The sequence below is a fragment of the Alosa sapidissima genome, chromosome 14 (genome assembly GCF_018492685.1).
Source record: "Alosa sapidissima isolate fAloSap1 chromosome 14, fAloSap1.pri, whole genome shotgun sequence".
Lineage (NCBI taxonomy): Eukaryota > Metazoa > Chordata > Actinopteri > Clupeiformes > Clupeidae > Alosa > Alosa sapidissima.
The window spans coordinates 31,379,149-31,397,189 of record NC_055970.1 but is presented as its reverse complement, the minus strand read 5'-3'; the positions used below and the strand labels follow the sequence as shown (position 1 = coordinate 31,397,189).

Genomic DNA, 18,041 nt, shown 5'->3' with positions numbered 1-18,041 from the left:
TCAAGATTTAGAGAATCCAAGTAGCTGGTACCTCCAGTCACCATCATCTGCCAGAATGATCTCAATAATGGAGCGCTGCCAGCAGGAGGATAGAGCTGGCTGGGCTCTTAATGCTCAGGTTCCTCTATGCCTCCCTTATGCGGGATCTCAGGAGTTGACTTAGAATTTGCACACAGAATTTGTGTATGCTACGCTGTGCTATGCTATTGTGTGCAGTTTGACCGGTTAAAAATGTGGAACTCTTCAGACAAGGTTAAATGACAATGATGACATTCATTCCTGAAGAGCTTACCTTATCTTCCATTCTGTTGAGTCTGGAGCCAATAGTGTTGGTGCCTTTGTCTTTAGCCCGTTCTACAGAAAGTGGGAAAATTCTTAAATGGACAAGGTTTCTCTAACCACACTTATCAGGAAGATTAACAAACAAGAGTAGCAAGTCTTAATAGCAGATTCAAATGGAGAAAAACATGTTGCTATCAGTCTTCTTTCTTCTCTACATTCACCAATTACCATTAATGCAAGATTAAGTCATTGAGTTACGAGAATGCTCAGACGTCTTTGCTTTTAAGATTCCCAACGAGCACATCTGACTCCACTGGTATCTGGGCCTGAGGCCTTTCTAATGACCTCCCTCAGACGGGGAATTTGAGGGAGAGATGTGGTGGTACCTGAACTGGTTTGAAACAGAGACAGTTTCCCCAGTGACTGATCCAATCTGCAAGAACAAAGTATCGCGTTTAGGGCATGTTATCACTCAAAAATGTAACCCCCATACACTAGCATTTTGCACCCTCTGTAGACTACAGTATGTTTTTCTGTATTTATTAAGTGTAGGTTTGAGAAGCCCACAGCATGGCACTACCACCAGACATCTATCCTGATCTTGACCTAATATTTATTTACAGCAAGTCCAGACTTGTCTCATATACTATTGGAGTTTCAGATATGTAATTTAATTCCATTCCACAAGCCCTCAAGTAATATTTCATGAAATCCATCAAAGTGAGGCTGGTACTTGTTGGGAATTGCAGATAATTGCCTCATTACTCTGAGGCCCTGAAGGGCAGTGTGGGGCAGCGTGAGACAGGGTGTCTACCTCCTCTGCAGCTCCTTGATGCGCACCATGAGGTTTAAATGGCCTTGAGAGTACTGCTCGATGACATCCCGTACATCATAGGGCTTGCGTGCTTGCTGTAAACAACAGAAAAGTGATCTATGTTAAGCCACTCCAGCTCTGTTTGCAAAACACCACGGCGTCGCTGCTGTCACATGGTGGTGACACATGACAAACACTGTGTGTGTGTGTGTGTGTGTGTGTGTGTGTGTGTGTGTGTGTGTGTGTGTGTGTGTGTGTGTGTGTGTGTGTGTGCCCAGGGGTATGCTGTTTGTGTACAGGAGTGGGATGAGGAGTGGAATGGCAGAAAAAGGAGTCTGAAAACAAATGATGGCTGGAGAAGGGAGAGAGAAATGAAGGTATCAAATAAAAAAAGTAAGAGCACAGTCCCAAATGTGTTTGGTCTCACCTGAAATCTTTTCTTTGCCACAAAGTACTTCATACGCAGGATCACACGAATGGCCACTCTGTGAGAGTCCCGCATCCTGTCAGGAACAAGAGTGATATAATACTGTTAATATGAGCAACTACAGCATTTTGGGGAGTCTGCTTATATTTAAACATCAGAGAAAATAGATGTGTTCATTTTAATTCTCTTTATGTAAGTCGCTTTGGATAAAAGCATCTGCTAAATAGATAAATGTAATGTAAATGTAATTTTATATAAGTCGACCCCCGCGATCACAGTGGCACAGAATCTGATCCATATACATGATACCTGGTGCAACTGGCATACAGTCCTTACATTCTCGACAAATTCACTTTCACCCTGTGCACCACATGCCATCCATCTGGCTAAGCGCACACCTGCGAGCTAATCTCGTCTGCTGTGAAAAGCCCCTCAGGTGGGACTCCGAGACACTCCAGATGGCACCAGCGAGGACTGCTCCATGTAGGGAGGTCACTACCAGGTTAGAGCATCCATTAGCCAAGACAAGTCAGACAAGCCTCTATCAAGCATTGGAAACGCAGGGCTGAGAGACAGCCTACTACATGTGCCTACACAGCCTGTAAACATGTAGGTCAAATAACAATACAGATTGTCGTGCCACAAGTCTCTCCACTATAGCCCATGTCTGATTTACCAGTGAATGAACTACATACTAGTAAATTCACATTTACTCTTCATAAGCTCACCTGGAACCCAATTAGTTCTCCTGCAGACAGTGGGCCCTTCAGGCTGATAAGTGGTGAAGGGGGGAGGCCCTGATGTTTAGGCTTCAGGTTTGGCCCGCTCTGCATTGCAGTGTTGCACCCGATACATTTTCTTCATGAAGAAAGCCCTAATCTTGTTTTGACTGCATCACGTCTCCATGCTCGGGAAGGCTTTTTTTCGTCCCAGCCCTTGTCAGGCTTTGATGTATGGGCTGTGAAACACGAGCGGCCCCCTCAGCCACAACCGAGCACACAGCACAGCCAGTCACTCAGCCAGCCAGGCAGTCAGCTCCTCCTCAGAGAACGTGCTCAAGACGGGGCCTTTAACGACCATTAGCAGCAGACCGACTGCAGGCTGTCAGGGCTCATTAACTTAATGGATGTGGGAGCTGCTTTTGGGGGGAGGGAAGGGGGGGGGGGGGGTAAGGAGAGACGATCGACTACTTCATAGGATCAGGTTTCGACGTCCTCCTCCCTAGCTTTTGTCCCCCCCATGCAGTGTGAGTGAGCGAAACGCTGACTGAAATAACACGAGGAGACCCCGCTTCTCCAAATGCCCCTTTGAGGTGGCTGTTGTGTATACAGGTCGGTCTGGCATTCTTGAGCAGAAATGGGATGTGGTGTTTACCATTCATTTGCGTGACATTTTTGAGTGGATTAGCGCCAGTGGAAAGTGGAGCACTTATGTGCTGCTGGTGTTCTGACTGGCGCCTTCAAGAACACGGCCTAAGTGAAAACCTCGGAATCTCCAGCACCAGACATGAAAGAAACTGAGAAAAGGATAAGTGAGAAAAATGAAATCACTAGAAATGTTCACAAAGTAAGACAAAACTGTGACTGTGGCCTCTGATAAAGGCTTCTGGGGCTTTTGAGATTGAACCTCCTGCAATCAAGCCAATTTGTTTTCTACGACACCCAGAATCACTGCCATATCTTTAGCCCCACACCCTCTTTCTTCGTCTCCATCTTTGTCTCTGTGTGTGTTATCTCTGATGATGACTGCCCGCTGATATGTGTCTGTCTGCGTGAGCCGGGTGTCCTTGTTGTGTTCCCGGCACACACACACACACACACACACACACACACACACACTGTGCTATCTGAGGCCACAATCTGAACAAATAAAGAGGAACCACTAAAAAAGTTACACATAGCCAAAGGAATGCCAAATGAAAACAAGCGACAGAGAATCTAGTCGGACAACACTGCACAGACAATGTGTGAAACACAGGTGTCTTGGAAAGCATGTCTGACCTTCTTGTGAGGCGGGAAAGTTGTTGGCTCACTGTAGGATGAAGAAACCCCCAGATTTCAACTCCCACTGAGCATAGAAGTGTATGCTTTGGAATGGTGGATGAGCATGGAGTTGACTCCATATGAAAAAGCCTCAGCAACAGTACACAGTGCTAAAAAGTACCACTTGATTTAATGCTTTTGATAGAGCACTCAAAAAACAAAGAGAGTTCCCTGCTTGCTTTTTTATCAATGCCTTCAAAGTGCACAGACGTTCCTGTGCCTGTAAAATTCTGGCATAAAAATACACATTGTTCTGATCATGACTCATAATATCCAGATGGGTTCATCTGTAGAGCAGGAGACAAGAGAGTGAATGGAGGGAGTGGGGGGTGGGGGGGGGCGGACGAGCGAGACCTGACCGCCAGCACATATTTCGCTCTCTGGAGCTGGACTGCCAGGCATGTTTGGGATTCCAGCGGAGTGTGGAGGGAGCAGGGGCACATCCCCGCCACTGCCTCCCTGCCTTGGCGCAAGTGAGGGAGAGAGGGAGAGAGAGAGGAAGAGAGAGAGGGAGGGAGAGAGAGGAAGAGAGAGAGGGAGCAGGACATGGGAACGGGCCCATCTGTCCCGCGGGTAGTGCTTCCTGCTCCAGGCCTGGCTCTGCACGAGTGGCGACCATGGTCTCATGACCTCACGGGGTCACCATCTGCTCTTGGCACCAGCACAAAGCCCACCTCACCGCATGGCTGTCCAAACTTTAACTGCAGGGGACGGCCCCCCTGGGACTTTCTGTGTGTGTGTGTGTGTGTGTGTGTGTTGTAGAGGAAGCTTCTCCAGTGTACAGTGTGTAAGGGCCAGACATGTGGACTCGAGTCACATGACTTGGACTCGAGTCAGACTCGAGTCATGATTTTAATGACTTCAGACTTGACTTGATAAAATTCGGCATGACTTGCGACTCGACTTGGACTTGAATACTATTCACTCGAGACTTGACTCGGACTTTGCCTCTTTGACTTGTGACGACTTGACATGTCTCGAGTCAAAAACTAAATTTCCTGATCGTGGACCAGTCACCCCAGAGATGCTTTCCCTCCGCGACTAAAAAAAAAAAAAAATAGCGGAGACAAGCGGCCAGTCCAGAGCACAGTTCAGTGCTGCCGCTACCCCCACATGCGTTACGCACTGTGTGTAGGGCACCAAGAGACAGAGAAACGACCAACATTTAGCTAATAACTAGTAGCTTTACTGCAAACTGATTCGCACTCTTGTTAGAGAACGTTTACAATGTCAAAATGCACCAACAGCATGTTACATAAAGATGATACTTTTCGAGTCCTCTCCATTAAGATCCAACTTGAACTTTTGCTAGCCTACTCCATTTAATTGAGAACCCCATCTAAGCACGCACGAGAGGGAGAGAAAACGAGTGGCAGGTTCCAGCTGGCTTGTCATTGTTGATGATGATTGATATTTTCTTTTAAATATAAGAAACGTATAAAAGAAAATCATGAAGGCAACAAATACGAGATTAGGGGAAATTGCGGATTTATCCGGTTCTCACTACTGTTATAAACTATGAGATCCAGGTCACTATGACATAGGCTGCACTCACTGTGATTTGGAAAGTGGACAAGAATATGAAGAGTTGTCTTTGCCTTTGTTTAATGGAAATGGTGAGTCTTGAAGTAGGCCTATTCAATAATTTGTTTACATGAAGCACATTGATATGCCGATTGAAACGCATTCCACTCAGCTAGCTAGGTGGCTACTGGCTACCAGGCTCATAATTCACATTTAATTGCAAACAGAAAATGTCAAGCAAGCATCATGTCATACATGCATCTATTTCCAAAGGAATGAAAGCTGTTTGTGCCAACTTAATATAATGCTTATCATTGTTAATATTGTGCTATTCATGTGGCACAAACAATGTTTGAGTTTGTGGACTAGCCATAGGAATGGAGCTGGTAAAAAAGATCATTATGAGAATGTGTGGACAGTGGCACACAATGGGCTTAAAGTGACAGTGCACCATTTACAAATGAGATAAACAGCATCAAATGTGTAGTATTTCTTAAGAAATGAATACTTTAAAACAAAATTACTGTGTCATTATTATCTTTTAAATAATATAAAAGTGTTGACCTTGGCTTCCCTTATGAGTCGCCACTGGCAGACAGCCTAATAAATTGTTTGCAGGCAAATCTGTGGCCTAGCGCAGTGAAATGCCATCAGTCAAATTATTACTCATCCTTACAGTGGGCTCCGAAATTTGGAAAAACAATATTTTTATTTGTCATGTAGCTATCCGTTTTGTACAGATTACTCAGGTATGCACATGTGTATATTGTATGCGCATGCATATATCGTAAAAGATTTCAAGACAGAAACATTGAACATATTTTAATCTGTATTTATAAAAAAAAAAATCTGTGGATTAGATGGAAGTGTTAAAATTATGATCGATAGTCTAATAATGCCATTATTAAGTGAAGAGTACCTGATGACTTGTTCAGGACTTGAAAAAGATTGGGACTTGGACTTGGACTCGACTTGGCTTTGATGAGACTTGGACTTGGACTCGACTTGCCCTTCTCTGTATTTACTTGGGACTTGACTTGGACTTGAGTGCTAAGACTTGGGACTTACTTGTGACTTGCCAAACAGTGACTTGGTCCCACCTCTGGTAAGGGCTATTTGCCACCTCAGTTCCTCCTCTGCTGGTGTGTGTGTGTTTGGGGGGGTGGCATCAGTGATGCTGGACACAGGACTCAAGAAGGTCATTAGCCTGTCCTTTGTGTCAGCCAACGCAAACCATGCCTGCTCTTCTCCCCATGCACGTCCCATTCAGAACACCTCCTCCCCTCTCCTGTCCTCCCCTCTCCTCTCCTCTCCTCTCCTCTCCTCTTTCCTCCCCCGTTCCTCTCCTCTCCTCTTTCCTCCCCCGTTCCTCTGCACTGTGCTATCCGCTCTGTGTGAGTGGCAGGCAGATGTGAAAGGCACAGCACACATGCTCAGAGATGTCATGTGTCAGTCGCGTTAACCACCCGTGGAGAGATGTAAACAGTGTGAATGACACCTAACGCCTACACAGGGAAACTAATTAGGATGAGCAGAGACTCAAGCATCAGCTGACATGGTATTTGAATCACTACAAAACAGCATCTTCCCTCATGACGATGTTTCAAGAAGATTATTACACTAGTAGACTGTTGCATTCCATTTAACTTGATTATGATTAGCTGATGCACAGCTACACATGACCAAACTACTTCAGTATTACAATGACAGTTTGACAGATCATTAATAATATTAACTTAAATGGTTCATGACTAAGTATTGTCTATGGTAAATAATTCACTATATTGTAATGATGAAAGTTAATAATTTAACGATTAAACTCTGAGATTCAGTAATAGTAGTTCAGGGAATCTTACTCTGATCTATTACTTCAGGAAAGACTGAGTTATGACCATATGATCACTTAACAGCATGAATAACTATGTTCATCATGTACATTAAATACTCAGTTGGTGTCTTTTAAAGATGTTGCAAAGCACAACAGAATTCTCCATAAATGGGCCACTAACATTTCTGAGATAGCAAATGTGATTTATTCCTGTCCATTTCAAAGCCATGACTGCTATGTGAGACCTCTGCTTCCATAAACACAGAGTTTACGAGCAACCGAGCAATCTTACCGTCATTGTCTATCAACAAACCACTGTGTTTTCATTTTTGCATACCTCCTTGGCGTCCATCAAAGTAAAAGCTAATACGAGTCTGGAAAATGAGCCATAGTTAAAATGCCTTCCAGAGGCCTGATTCATAAGTCATACTAAACACACTGGCTCCATTACTTCAGACACAAACTCACTTTCATGACCACCCTCAGACTGGCCTATTTTTAACCAGACCAGGAGATCATTTTGGAGAGATTGTGAGAGCTATGTGATTGTAATACTGTTGTTGTGCGGTTTTGTTTGGCCTTTTAATGACTCTTTAAAAGCCTTAGTGGACTTCATATAATACAACCAAAGTTGGGACGTTATGTAAAATGTGAATAAAAACAGAATGTAATAATCTAAAAATCTCGTAAACTCATATTTAGCTGCAAAAAGGACACAGACAACATATCAAATGTTAAAAATGACAAATTTGACTATTTCATGGAAAATTAAAAAAATCAAAAAGTTAATTTTGAATTTTATACCACATTTCAAAAGTTGAGGGCAGGGGCAACAAAATGCTGGAAAAGTTGTGTGATGATAAAGAAAACAAAATGAGGAATGTTTCACACTTATTAGGGTAACTGGCAACATGATTGGGTATGAAAATTGATTAAGAATACCCCATACTGTTAAGCAACTGAAATTGGGCAGGAATGGGACTTCATTTCAAACTAGTCTCCATAATTCCCATACATTTACAGAATGTTGTTAAATGAAGAAGTGAAGCAGCACAGTGGTAAACATACTCCTGTCCCAACTTTTTTTGAAACATGTTGCTGTCATCAAATTTAAAATTAACATATTTTCCATGAAATAGTCAACATTTTCATTTGATGTCCTTTTTGCTGCTAAATATGGGTTTACAAGGTTTGTACATTATCACATTCTGTTTTTATTTGCATTTTACACAACGTCCCAACTTCTTCTGATTTGGGGTTGTACTTTTGCTTGACTAGTTAAGCCTTTAATCCGAATGACAGTAAGCTTATGATGAGCAATTCATCGCTATTCTGCTTCATTTCTCCATTCTCTCCACTGGCAGAAACGCTGTGGCTACATCATCAACACCAGCAGAGCACCCAACCTTGCCCTTCAGACAAGCGTCCTAGAGCAGAGGTCAGGGCTTGCGTGCTGGCGTTTAACACAGCGGAATACGCTTGACAATGAACCTCACAGTTGCACACGAAAAAGCCACATGAAAGGCGGCAGCGCGATGAAGCAGGAAGCAGCCATGCCGCAAGCGCAATCAACACCCGAGTGTAAGAGAGCTCCCTCCGTCTGTCCTCCACCTCCTCCAACCCCACCCCTCCAATCCCACCCTCGCTCCTCATTAGGAAAGCCCTCACGCACGGGGCGTGGCTGGAAAAACAAAGGCCGTGTTGGGAGCATCTCCAGGGCTGATTAGAGCCCCACTGGCAGTGCCGCTGGACGGGCCAGTAAACACAACAGACACTTCAGAGGGGCACCACGGGGAAGGAAATGGCAAAACATAAACACGCAGATATGCTGCTGATATAACCAAATGACAGGGAGGGGGTTCCAGAGTCTCATCTCCACTATCATCTGTTTGGGCATGGCATAAAGTTTATAGCCCAACACGGGCACCTCAATTAGAGCCTTACCTAAACTGCTGTTTGCACTCATCAGGTTAAGTGGGAGGCGCCCGAGGAGGCTGTTTTGAGAGTGGCTCGGTACAAAAGCGACACTGAAACTCCCTTCCCCCCACCCAGACCACTCATCAGCAATCAGGGCCAGATCAACAGGAAAGAAAACAATTGCAGGGCTATCTCTATTTGGGGCGAGATACACCGAAGATTAACCCTCACCAAGCCTGAGAAAACATGAACAAGACACACTCTGTGATGGTGGATGTAGCAAATGGTGACCGCAAGGTCAAACTGGCTCAAAGCTTTTGGTAGTTCTCAAAACGCTTTTGGTAGTTCTCACAACGCTTTTACAATGTACATTCTGTACATAAATATTGTAGCAACAGATATAACTGTCAACAAAGTCACCAAAGAAAGCCCAGTGGCCCACACCAGGCCAGACGCCAAATGTGTAATTAATTGACCTTAAAACTGCAAAATCAATACATTCCTGAAGAGAGGGGCGCAACGTCGGGTGAGCACCATCATGTGACAAGTTGTAAGCTGCATTCTTCCTCCGAGGGAGAGACCCCTCGCCAGGATTGCACCCTTGCCCCTGTCACCATGAGGCAACAGTGGAGATCTTTTGTGCGCGGCGGTGTTAAGCCACAGGGGCCCCTGCACATGGCACCAGCCGCCAGGAGGCCCCGAGCGCGTCGCAGCCCTCTAAGAATATCCCTCTGGGGCGGGAGAGAGGGGCGACAAGCCGATTAACGCCACCAGCGAGCCACCGCAGCCATGGAGCCGAGGGTCCTGGGGCAATAAAGCTCCCCTATCTGCCCTTTCCATCTCCAGGCTAGAATGTCTCAATGACATTTTAATAAGTGGCCTTCGGTGATAGGCCCCCTCCCCCTCACCACCCCCTTTAGCCATAATGAGAGATAATGATTGACCAGGAGCTGGACATAAGACAGTATGACAGCATACCATCAGGACCCTTGGCTTTTTTGCCAGGGGAGGAGAATGTAGACTCACAGACACACACACACACACACACACACACACACACACACACACACACTTCCAAAGTTCCCCTCATGTTGCAGGCAATGGCTGTGATGCCTGTGGTTCACACCGGGAGATCCACTCTTTCATCTGCATCATCAAAGGCCTGTGCTCTGACAGATGGTATTAAATATCTTTATTAAGAATCGCTGCACAGAATCCCGAGCCTCCTCTGACATCCAGTGGCAAACCTTAAACGGCTTACGTCTGGCGCCTGCTGCTTCACATGCTAGTGCACAATGCAGCGGCTAAACAAACTCCAGCCGAGCACAACACTGCCACTGCCTCCTCCAGCCTTCAAGGAATGCTGTGACCCAGCTGTCCCGGAGACACACATCAACATACACACGGTACACCACACCAGCACACAAACACGTGGAAACATTTTACAGGTACTTAGAGAGAGGAATCATCAGAGTCATACTACACAAATAATACATCTAATGTTGATGTAAATGAACATGAAATATGAAAGAGTTTGATAAACTCTATTCTTGAGATATTCTTGTTTGTATTCTTTCCTGTTCTTCTTGTTGTGTTTTCAGCAATATTCCTCATTAGGGTCAACTGACTAACTAAATGCAATTACGGTTGAAGAGGAAGAGGGGGAAGCCAAATAAAGACACTTGTGCTGACAGAAGACAAAACCAAAGCATTAGAGGGCCTCATTTCTCAGAAACTCTTGCCGTAGATCCTTTCAACTGTCACAAGGCCCCTGAGTTTCCCTTTTAATACAAGTAAACATTTTTAGTGTTTCATTTTCATTTATTTTTCCATGTTCTTTTATCTTTTCAAGTACCAATGTGTATGCGTTGTGTTATATAAATAGACTTGCTTTGACTTGTGAATTTACATTAAAACAACACATCATGTGTTTCTGTGATACTGATCTGTACAGTGCATTGCAGCTATACTTTTGTGCCCAGTCAAATGTCTGCTATGCGAGGGTAGAGTAAATTGGCCTTACTGCGTGGGTGGATGTGGAAAGGTGAAGAGAACAAACATTATGTGAACAGTGGACCTTTGATGTGCAGCACAGACAGTGTACTGTTGCACTCTGAATGCTGAATAAAGGGTCTCATGTAACTGTTGCACACTGCAGAGCCGTCTGAGTGCATAATATTGCAAATGAGGAAAACCTCTTTTACCTCAAGTTCAGATAAGTCCTCAAAGGCACTGAACCACTGTAAATTACAGCATGAAGGTTCAATTAAACTGTGTTAACTCTCTGACAGCACCCACCCAAACATGAAATGAATGGAAAGTGGAATAGTCTATGAGTTTAAAAAAATGTTGTCTAGATCTCTAATAATGTGGATAAAACCCTTGCATGACATGGCAGGACGTGCTTGCGCTATGGTGATTGTTTCTTACAATAAGAGTGTTACTAACAAAGCTGCCATTGCAGCCCTCTCCCAGAAGCCCTTGGGCTAGGGGTGCTTGTCAATCAGCCTATTGTTGGCGTGTGTAGGGCCCGAGACAATGGCCCTTTGTCTGCTCACCAGAGCCGAGAGCCATTCTACTAGGCATAGTCTGCCACTAGAAGTCTCTCTCTCTTTTTTTGTGGCATACATTTGTCTTTTCAGCCAACACTTCCTCTCCTTCCCCGCGCAGCCACTGCCACACTGAAAGTGTATTACATATAAAAGCCAACAAAACCCACAGCTGAGACACACGCACAGAGAAAACTTTCTCTCTATATCTCTCTCTCTCTCTCTCTCTCTCTCTCTCTCTCTCTCTCTCTCTCTCTTATTTTTAGCAAATGTTTGCTTGGTCCGACTGGTTACATTTCTCTTCTTTCACAGACCACAATGGCTGTCAGTGGTAGAAGAGTGCAGGGTGTGAGTGTGTGTTTGTCTGACACATACACAGTTGCGCAGGCTAAGCTGAGCCCTTGGTACAGCCACCCCCACCCCGACTCCAAGCGCAGCGCAGCGCATCGGAGCTCGGCTCTCTTTTAGCTCTAGGCACGAGGAGCCCATTGTGCTCCTTTAACCTCTTGAGTCAACAGGCTGGGGTCAGGGGTCAGCGCAGGAGTAAAGAGCTGCGCAGAGAGATGGACAGCGCCTGAGAGCGGACAGAAGAGGACGAGCGGGGACTCCTCACCCGGCTTTTCAGCGCGCTGGTGAGATGCAAATACAAACACACAAAAGTACAAGGGAGAGGCCCAGCTGTTCCCAGCCCACTCTGAAACACAGCTCGCATCCTAGTGCGGGTTAAACAAGGACCCATTAAACATTTAACCATATATCAGCCCTGGCAGACTCCAGAGAGGCCCAGCACATGAAAGAGGGACAATGTATTTTTTCTCTGTTTGACAAAAAAAGGACTTCAATAGTACCAACAATCTTTGAGAGAAAACACAGCAACAACAGTTCTTTGGTAAACAGAAAAAATAAAAACAGTAGTTAAGGGTTCCTGTGATGTTGTGTTGAATGGAACGGGTGGCAGGAGAGGCATTTGTAGCAATCCTACAGCCATGTTCACAAATAGACATGGAGCAGACTGCCGGAAATTGTCTGAACACAGATCAAGAACGGCATGGCTCAGGTCCCACACAACTTATAAAGCAAATGGTGGAGTGGGGGGGTAGGGGGGGGATGGGAGGCTTGATTTGTGGCTTCAGCTACAATCCCTCAGACATTCCCAGACGGACATAAAGCACATAGGAAAAGGCTTGAGTGCAATTTAAAGTTGATTTCCTGACATGTCATTCTATGCTAAGATAAGCACTCATGCTCTTTTGGGTCTTGGACTTGCATTTAGACAGAATGTCCTAGAATCTCAAAACAACAACACAAACATTCATTTTTGTAAATACAGCATAACACAAACAGAATAATGGATTTATCCATCCAACAACAATCTGATGGTACAGCCTAGAGTGGATGACTAAAAAACTTCCGTCTCTTAAAAAACTTCCGTCTCTTAATCCATAGGAGTGGTCATTTTTTTAAATGGGGTGCTTTAATTAGAGTATTGTAGTATAGTATAAACTCATATAAACATATATAAATATACCACAATTATTGTGTTGGATGGCTTATCACAGAGGAATAATTCATGAATGTGTATCATTCATAAATGATTATGATCAATGTGATCAAAGTATGTAGTGTTAGGCAACACATACATAATTAAAAATTGACCATTAATCCACCAAGACTGCAAGTATGAGTGGATGAATGAAATGAAAAAGTTGTTGTTAACAGAGCCCAAGCAAGTCCAGAGATATTTTCAGTTCTCTCCTTCTCTAGATATTTTCTCTTCTGTAATTCTCTTTCTTCCTTCTCTGTTGTGGAAGCTTTCAGAATGACAACTACAACAACAACAGCTTCCTGGTAATCCGTAATAGTTTACAGCTGTCATTTATTTGCAGTAGCAGCAAGTTATTGACCATAGAGTATATTCACCAGGATCTAACATCCGTTTTTCAGTTAGCAGAGAAATATCGAAACAGAACAAAACACAGTTCCTCCTGGTTCACCACATAAGAGGAAGCAGCAGATCTTAAGCCCTCTCAATCACAGCTCGTTCTCTCTCTATCGGCCAGGCCTGGGACGGACGTGGGCCAGCATCTCCTCCTGCTGCTGGAGAGCAGCCCCAGACGCAAAGATGAACTGATACCGCGCAGAGAAAGGCATTCCATTACCATGACAGCCGTCTTATCACGTCCATTAGTAAAGCTATCCAGATCATCCATCACAGCCCTTTAGTTCAGCACCATACAAAAATGCCCCTTCAAGCCACCCCCAAAAATAAGCATTCACTGCTGATGAGCTCCACTTTTGGCCCGGGGCAATAAATGGCATCTCTCTCCCATTGAGGAGTTTAATGGGGACACAAATTATTCCGATAGAGGAATCCAACTGAGCGTCACTCAGCAGGGCAATCAGCACTTATCTCCTATCTCTGCTGTTTTTCCACATGAGCTCAGCTATTGCTCTCTCTTTCGCTCTCTCTCTCTCTTTCTTTCTCTCTCTCTCTCTTTCTCTCTCCCTCTCTTTCGCTCTCTTTCTCTCCATTGCAGAATATCAGGGAGGCCGCCGAGGCTAAGAGTACGTCTAAAATTCACAAATTGTCTTTTTTAATTGTTAGGATGTTAAGTGCAGTTTTTTTCATGCTCATGAGCGTGCTATGTGTTTATCATTAAATCCTATCTCCACCACTGTGGGAAATGATCAATAGAGCACCCTTTCTGTGTGCAATAAACATTTTTCATAATTCTTAAAGCCATTTAGGCTCTTTAAATTATTTTCAAAAATATGTTCAGGTAGGCCTCAAAGAACTGTTATGATTACTAAAAAACTCTTCCCTAAAATCATGCCTTGTCACAGTCCATTAGTCCCTGCTCCATCAGAAATTCATCTCCATTGCCCTCTTGTGGTACAGGCTGCACACAACACACTCACAAAATATTTCAGTTTAAGTCCCTGTAAAATCAGGGGGGTGGCAGCCTGCAACGTGCTCCTCCATGTTAGACGTTCCTCATCTTAACCTCTGTGGGAAGAATAAACAGGCAGGCCCTGCTTGTTTTGGTAAGCAGACTCAGAAAGCAGGGGGCACATTGCGGGCCCACCGTTGTTGTTCCACGTGTTTGAGGCCTAATGGGGCGCAGGCCTCCTGCTAATGGCACCCCTGCATGCAATCCACACCCGGGCCCATTAGCCAGCTCTGCTCTGGAGAGTCCTCAGGGGCAGGAAGAGACCCCTTATCGGCCACTTTCCCCCCCCCCCCCCCTCCAGGAGAGAGTGGACACACACACACACACACACACACACACACACACACACACACACACACACACACAAACACACACACACACACACACACACACACCACACACTAATTTAAGATGTGAATCCCAAAAGACTATTTTGTACTAACTCTGTGTTATTTTTGGAAAAACGACTCAAAACCACACACTGTCGTAATGCCTTTTCACACCATGACGGTTAAGTTTGTAACAGGCTGAATGTGCGAATAACAAGTACTCTTACACCATGGTATTTATTCCTTCCAGTAACTGACCAATTAGCAGTGTGGCTACAACAAACCATGACAAAAGAAATACCATTCTAGCCATAAAAAAAATCAAACAGCACAAGATTCCAGGCAAACCCAGAGGAGGTAGACAGACAGGAGCCACTGTGATGTGATGTGATGGGATGGGATGGGATGTGGCTGAGCAGGACACACTCACTGGGACACATGAGTGACCGGCAGCAGCAGGATGTCTGCCTCCAGCTCCAGGTCATCAGGGAAGCTGCTGTTCCTCTGGAGTGGGGGAGGGGAGTGCACCTCCAGGAGCCCTGAGCTCTTCTTCACTGCTCACACACACACACACACACACACACACACACACACACACACATACACATACACACACACACACACACACACACACACACACACATACACTCACACAGCATACACACGCACACACACAACCAAAGGCACATATGACCAAAAACTACTACAGCTACAGATAATCATGAATTCGTTTCACCACTTAGAATCTTAAAACTCTTAGAAATGTTTACAATCAACGTTGTAAACAAACTACGTGGATATGCTTGGTGTGATGGATTAGGTGGGCTGGCTCCTTACCTGGGGGTGGGGAGAACTGGAAAGAGGAAATGGAGGTCCAGGATGACTGCCGGTCTGAGAGGATGGAGATAAAAACACGCTGTTTTATTTGTGAAGACCACCGGCTCACTGACCCAGCACCACTGACCCCTTCAAACAATTTAAACAACTTCCTATTGGATTACAACTTCCCATTTAGCGACATGTGAGGAGGAGGAGGAGGAGGAGGAAGGGGAGAAGGATGAGGAAGAGGTGAAAATGTCTACTAGCAGGGCTTCCTGTGGGCTTAACTGGTCTTGGGGCATTTAAAAAACATCAATTATATAGTCACTCATTTTGGTTTAGCTAAAATGTTACATTATGCCCCTTTGGACTTCCTTGAACAACATACTGCAGAGCAGCACAGGGATTATATTAGTTTTCTGTAATCGGATTTACAAAACAAAAACAACAGCAGCATTATGTAGCATGAAACTCCAGCACATGATGACTGGTTAGTTAGTTCACATACTCCAGTTACAGGGCACAAGGCACGAGACACAGAACTGCGGACGGACATAATGACGAAAAGAAGAAGGCTGTGGCCACAGAGAGAAGTGAGGAGGAGGAAGCATGCAGCAGAAGACACAAGCAGCAGCTCACCCCATCTTCTCATAGCAGGAGTTCCCACTGAGCAAGGAACAAACCAGCAGAGAGAAATAGAGAGAGAGAGAGAGAGAGAGAGAGTGCAAATCATCAGCAAATGACAGAATAGACCGTATCCCATAAGCATCACTGTAGCCAGTCTACATGCACAGTATTTCTACATACATAATAATGCATAAGAGCAGGCAGGCACATATGCAGAGTCAAAGACACGGGCGCTCCTACCTGACTGTTGTGTGTTGTACACGTCACTGCCGTCTCTCCCGTCATCAAAGTCGTAGGTGATGCTGGGCACAGTGGGAGAACTGGGACCGTTGTCCTTCTCCGTGCTGCGCTGTTTCCTCTTAATCTTTACCTGCAGGCAAAAAAGCAGACAACTTGGTATCTTACAACTCTGAATACTGTTTACACAGTATGAATATTTACTGTAATATTATGCTATTGGGATTCACTAATCAATCACTTCAAAAATCCTTAATTTTCACTGTATACTATATTATATTTGCTTTAAGTTTAGTCAATCAATTTGTCAGAATGGCATTTGCTGTTCTACTATCATTATGGTAGCACTGAAGAAAACTATTTGTTTGCTGCTGAGTAAGTACCGTTTTCTTGGGCTTTGGGCTGTAAATTGCGGAGCTGGGGAGCGCTGGCCTCCTCTTGACAAACATCTTGTACGTGGCTGAGTCATGATTCTCCACGGCAACACACCTCCAGGAAGACTGAAACAGCAACAGAGGGACAGATGAAGATTCTCAGGACGGCACTCTGTATGTCTGGGGGGGAAACAAACATGTCCGCCTGCATCTGTGATCATGGCTTCTGAGCCGGTCTAACCTGGATGAGACAGGCAGCAGCTGGGATCTGCCTGTTGAAGTGCTTCTGCCTCTGCTTCTGTTGGACCTTCAAAGCGAACCCGGAGCCCAGGATCCCCTGCGGAGGCACAGCAACAGGCTGACTAGTCACATACAATAACAATCACACCATCATATGGTAGTCATTTACGATATGTCTAACAGTCCCTCCTTCCTCATAGGAATAAGGATGGGGGTGAATGAGAGGCCATCTACCAGGATGTGTTCAGCATTCAGCATGTTATGATGTCTGGGATGCTCTGCATTTGCAAGCTTGACACATTCACTCTCATCAGCGTACAATGCAATACATGTATGCATCAACTTACTGCTGGCAGGGCGAAAAAGGAGATGGCAAAGACAGAGAAGCAGGATGCAATGGTTTTCCCAATCCAAGTCTGTGGAACCTTATCTCCATAACCTATTGTTGTGACAGTCACCTTGGATATAAGACACATTACATACAACAAATAAGCCAGGGTTATCTATAGAGAAGGCTTGGCTCATGTAAACTTCATTATCTTGACAGAGATGGATGAGGACTCTTACCACTCCCCACCAGAGAGCGTCAGCATAGCTGCCAAACTCTGTTACGCCGCTGCTGTCCACTGCGTCCTTCTCTGCCAGGTACACAAAGTAGGAGGAGAAGATGAGGCCTAGGAAACCAATGTACAGTGTAGTGATCAGCTCCTAGAAAACAAAAAAAAACACACAATCAGGAAAACAGACAGAGAAATGCTCCGTTGCTCAAACATGCTCTGACGTTCTATTTATCGGTGCGGTCCTATTCAGTTGATTCATTTTCAGATGTTCGTAAGTATAATATGAACGGGAGCATTGTAGTGATGTGGAGAGTGTGGTAGTGTGGCTCAAAGCGTTGCGGTCCAACCTGTCGGTGGATGAAGACCACAGAGCCCAGGAGGCGCCAGGTTCCCCCCTGCCTGTCCACATGCAGCATCCGCAGGATCTGCAGGAAGCGAATCCCCCTGGAGTGAGCACATCCACCATCACTATCAGTCTGACCGCACTCACAGTGAGCCAGCTGAGGTCAGCAGCACACTTA

General features: G+C 45.0%; 1 protein-coding gene across 2 annotated transcripts in view; it reads right to left on the bottom strand.

Moving 5' to 3' along the window:
* Window positions 1–18,041, bottom strand: part of kcnq1.1 (potassium voltage-gated channel, KQT-like subfamily, member 1.1) — a 32,150-nt gene that overhangs the window by 3,661 nt on the left and 10,448 nt on the right. The window contains exons 5-17 of one of the 2 annotated variants that reach the window (XM_042062287.1): window positions 17,868–17,964; window positions 17,528–17,668; window positions 17,308–17,418; window positions 16,962–17,057; window positions 16,730–16,846; window positions 16,350–16,479; window positions 16,122–16,148; window positions 15,501–15,554; window positions 15,094–15,217; window positions 1,524–1,599; window positions 1,097–1,191; window positions 669–715; window positions 293–354 (exon numbers count right to left, since the gene is read on the bottom strand). In XM_042062287.1, coding sequence (XP_041918221.1) covers window positions 293–354; window positions 669–715; window positions 1,097–1,191; window positions 1,524–1,599; window positions 15,094–15,217; window positions 15,501–15,554; window positions 16,122–16,148; window positions 16,350–16,479; window positions 16,730–16,846; window positions 16,962–17,057; window positions 17,308–17,418; window positions 17,528–17,668; window positions 17,868–17,964 — 1,177 coding nt within the window. The remainder of the gene's footprint in view (window positions 1–292; window positions 355–668; window positions 716–1,096; window positions 1,192–1,523; window positions 1,600–15,093; window positions 15,218–15,500; window positions 15,555–16,121; window positions 16,149–16,349; window positions 16,480–16,729; window positions 16,847–16,961; window positions 17,058–17,307; window positions 17,419–17,527; window positions 17,669–17,867; window positions 17,965–18,041) is intronic. The other variant, XM_042062288.1, reaches the window with a different exon arrangement.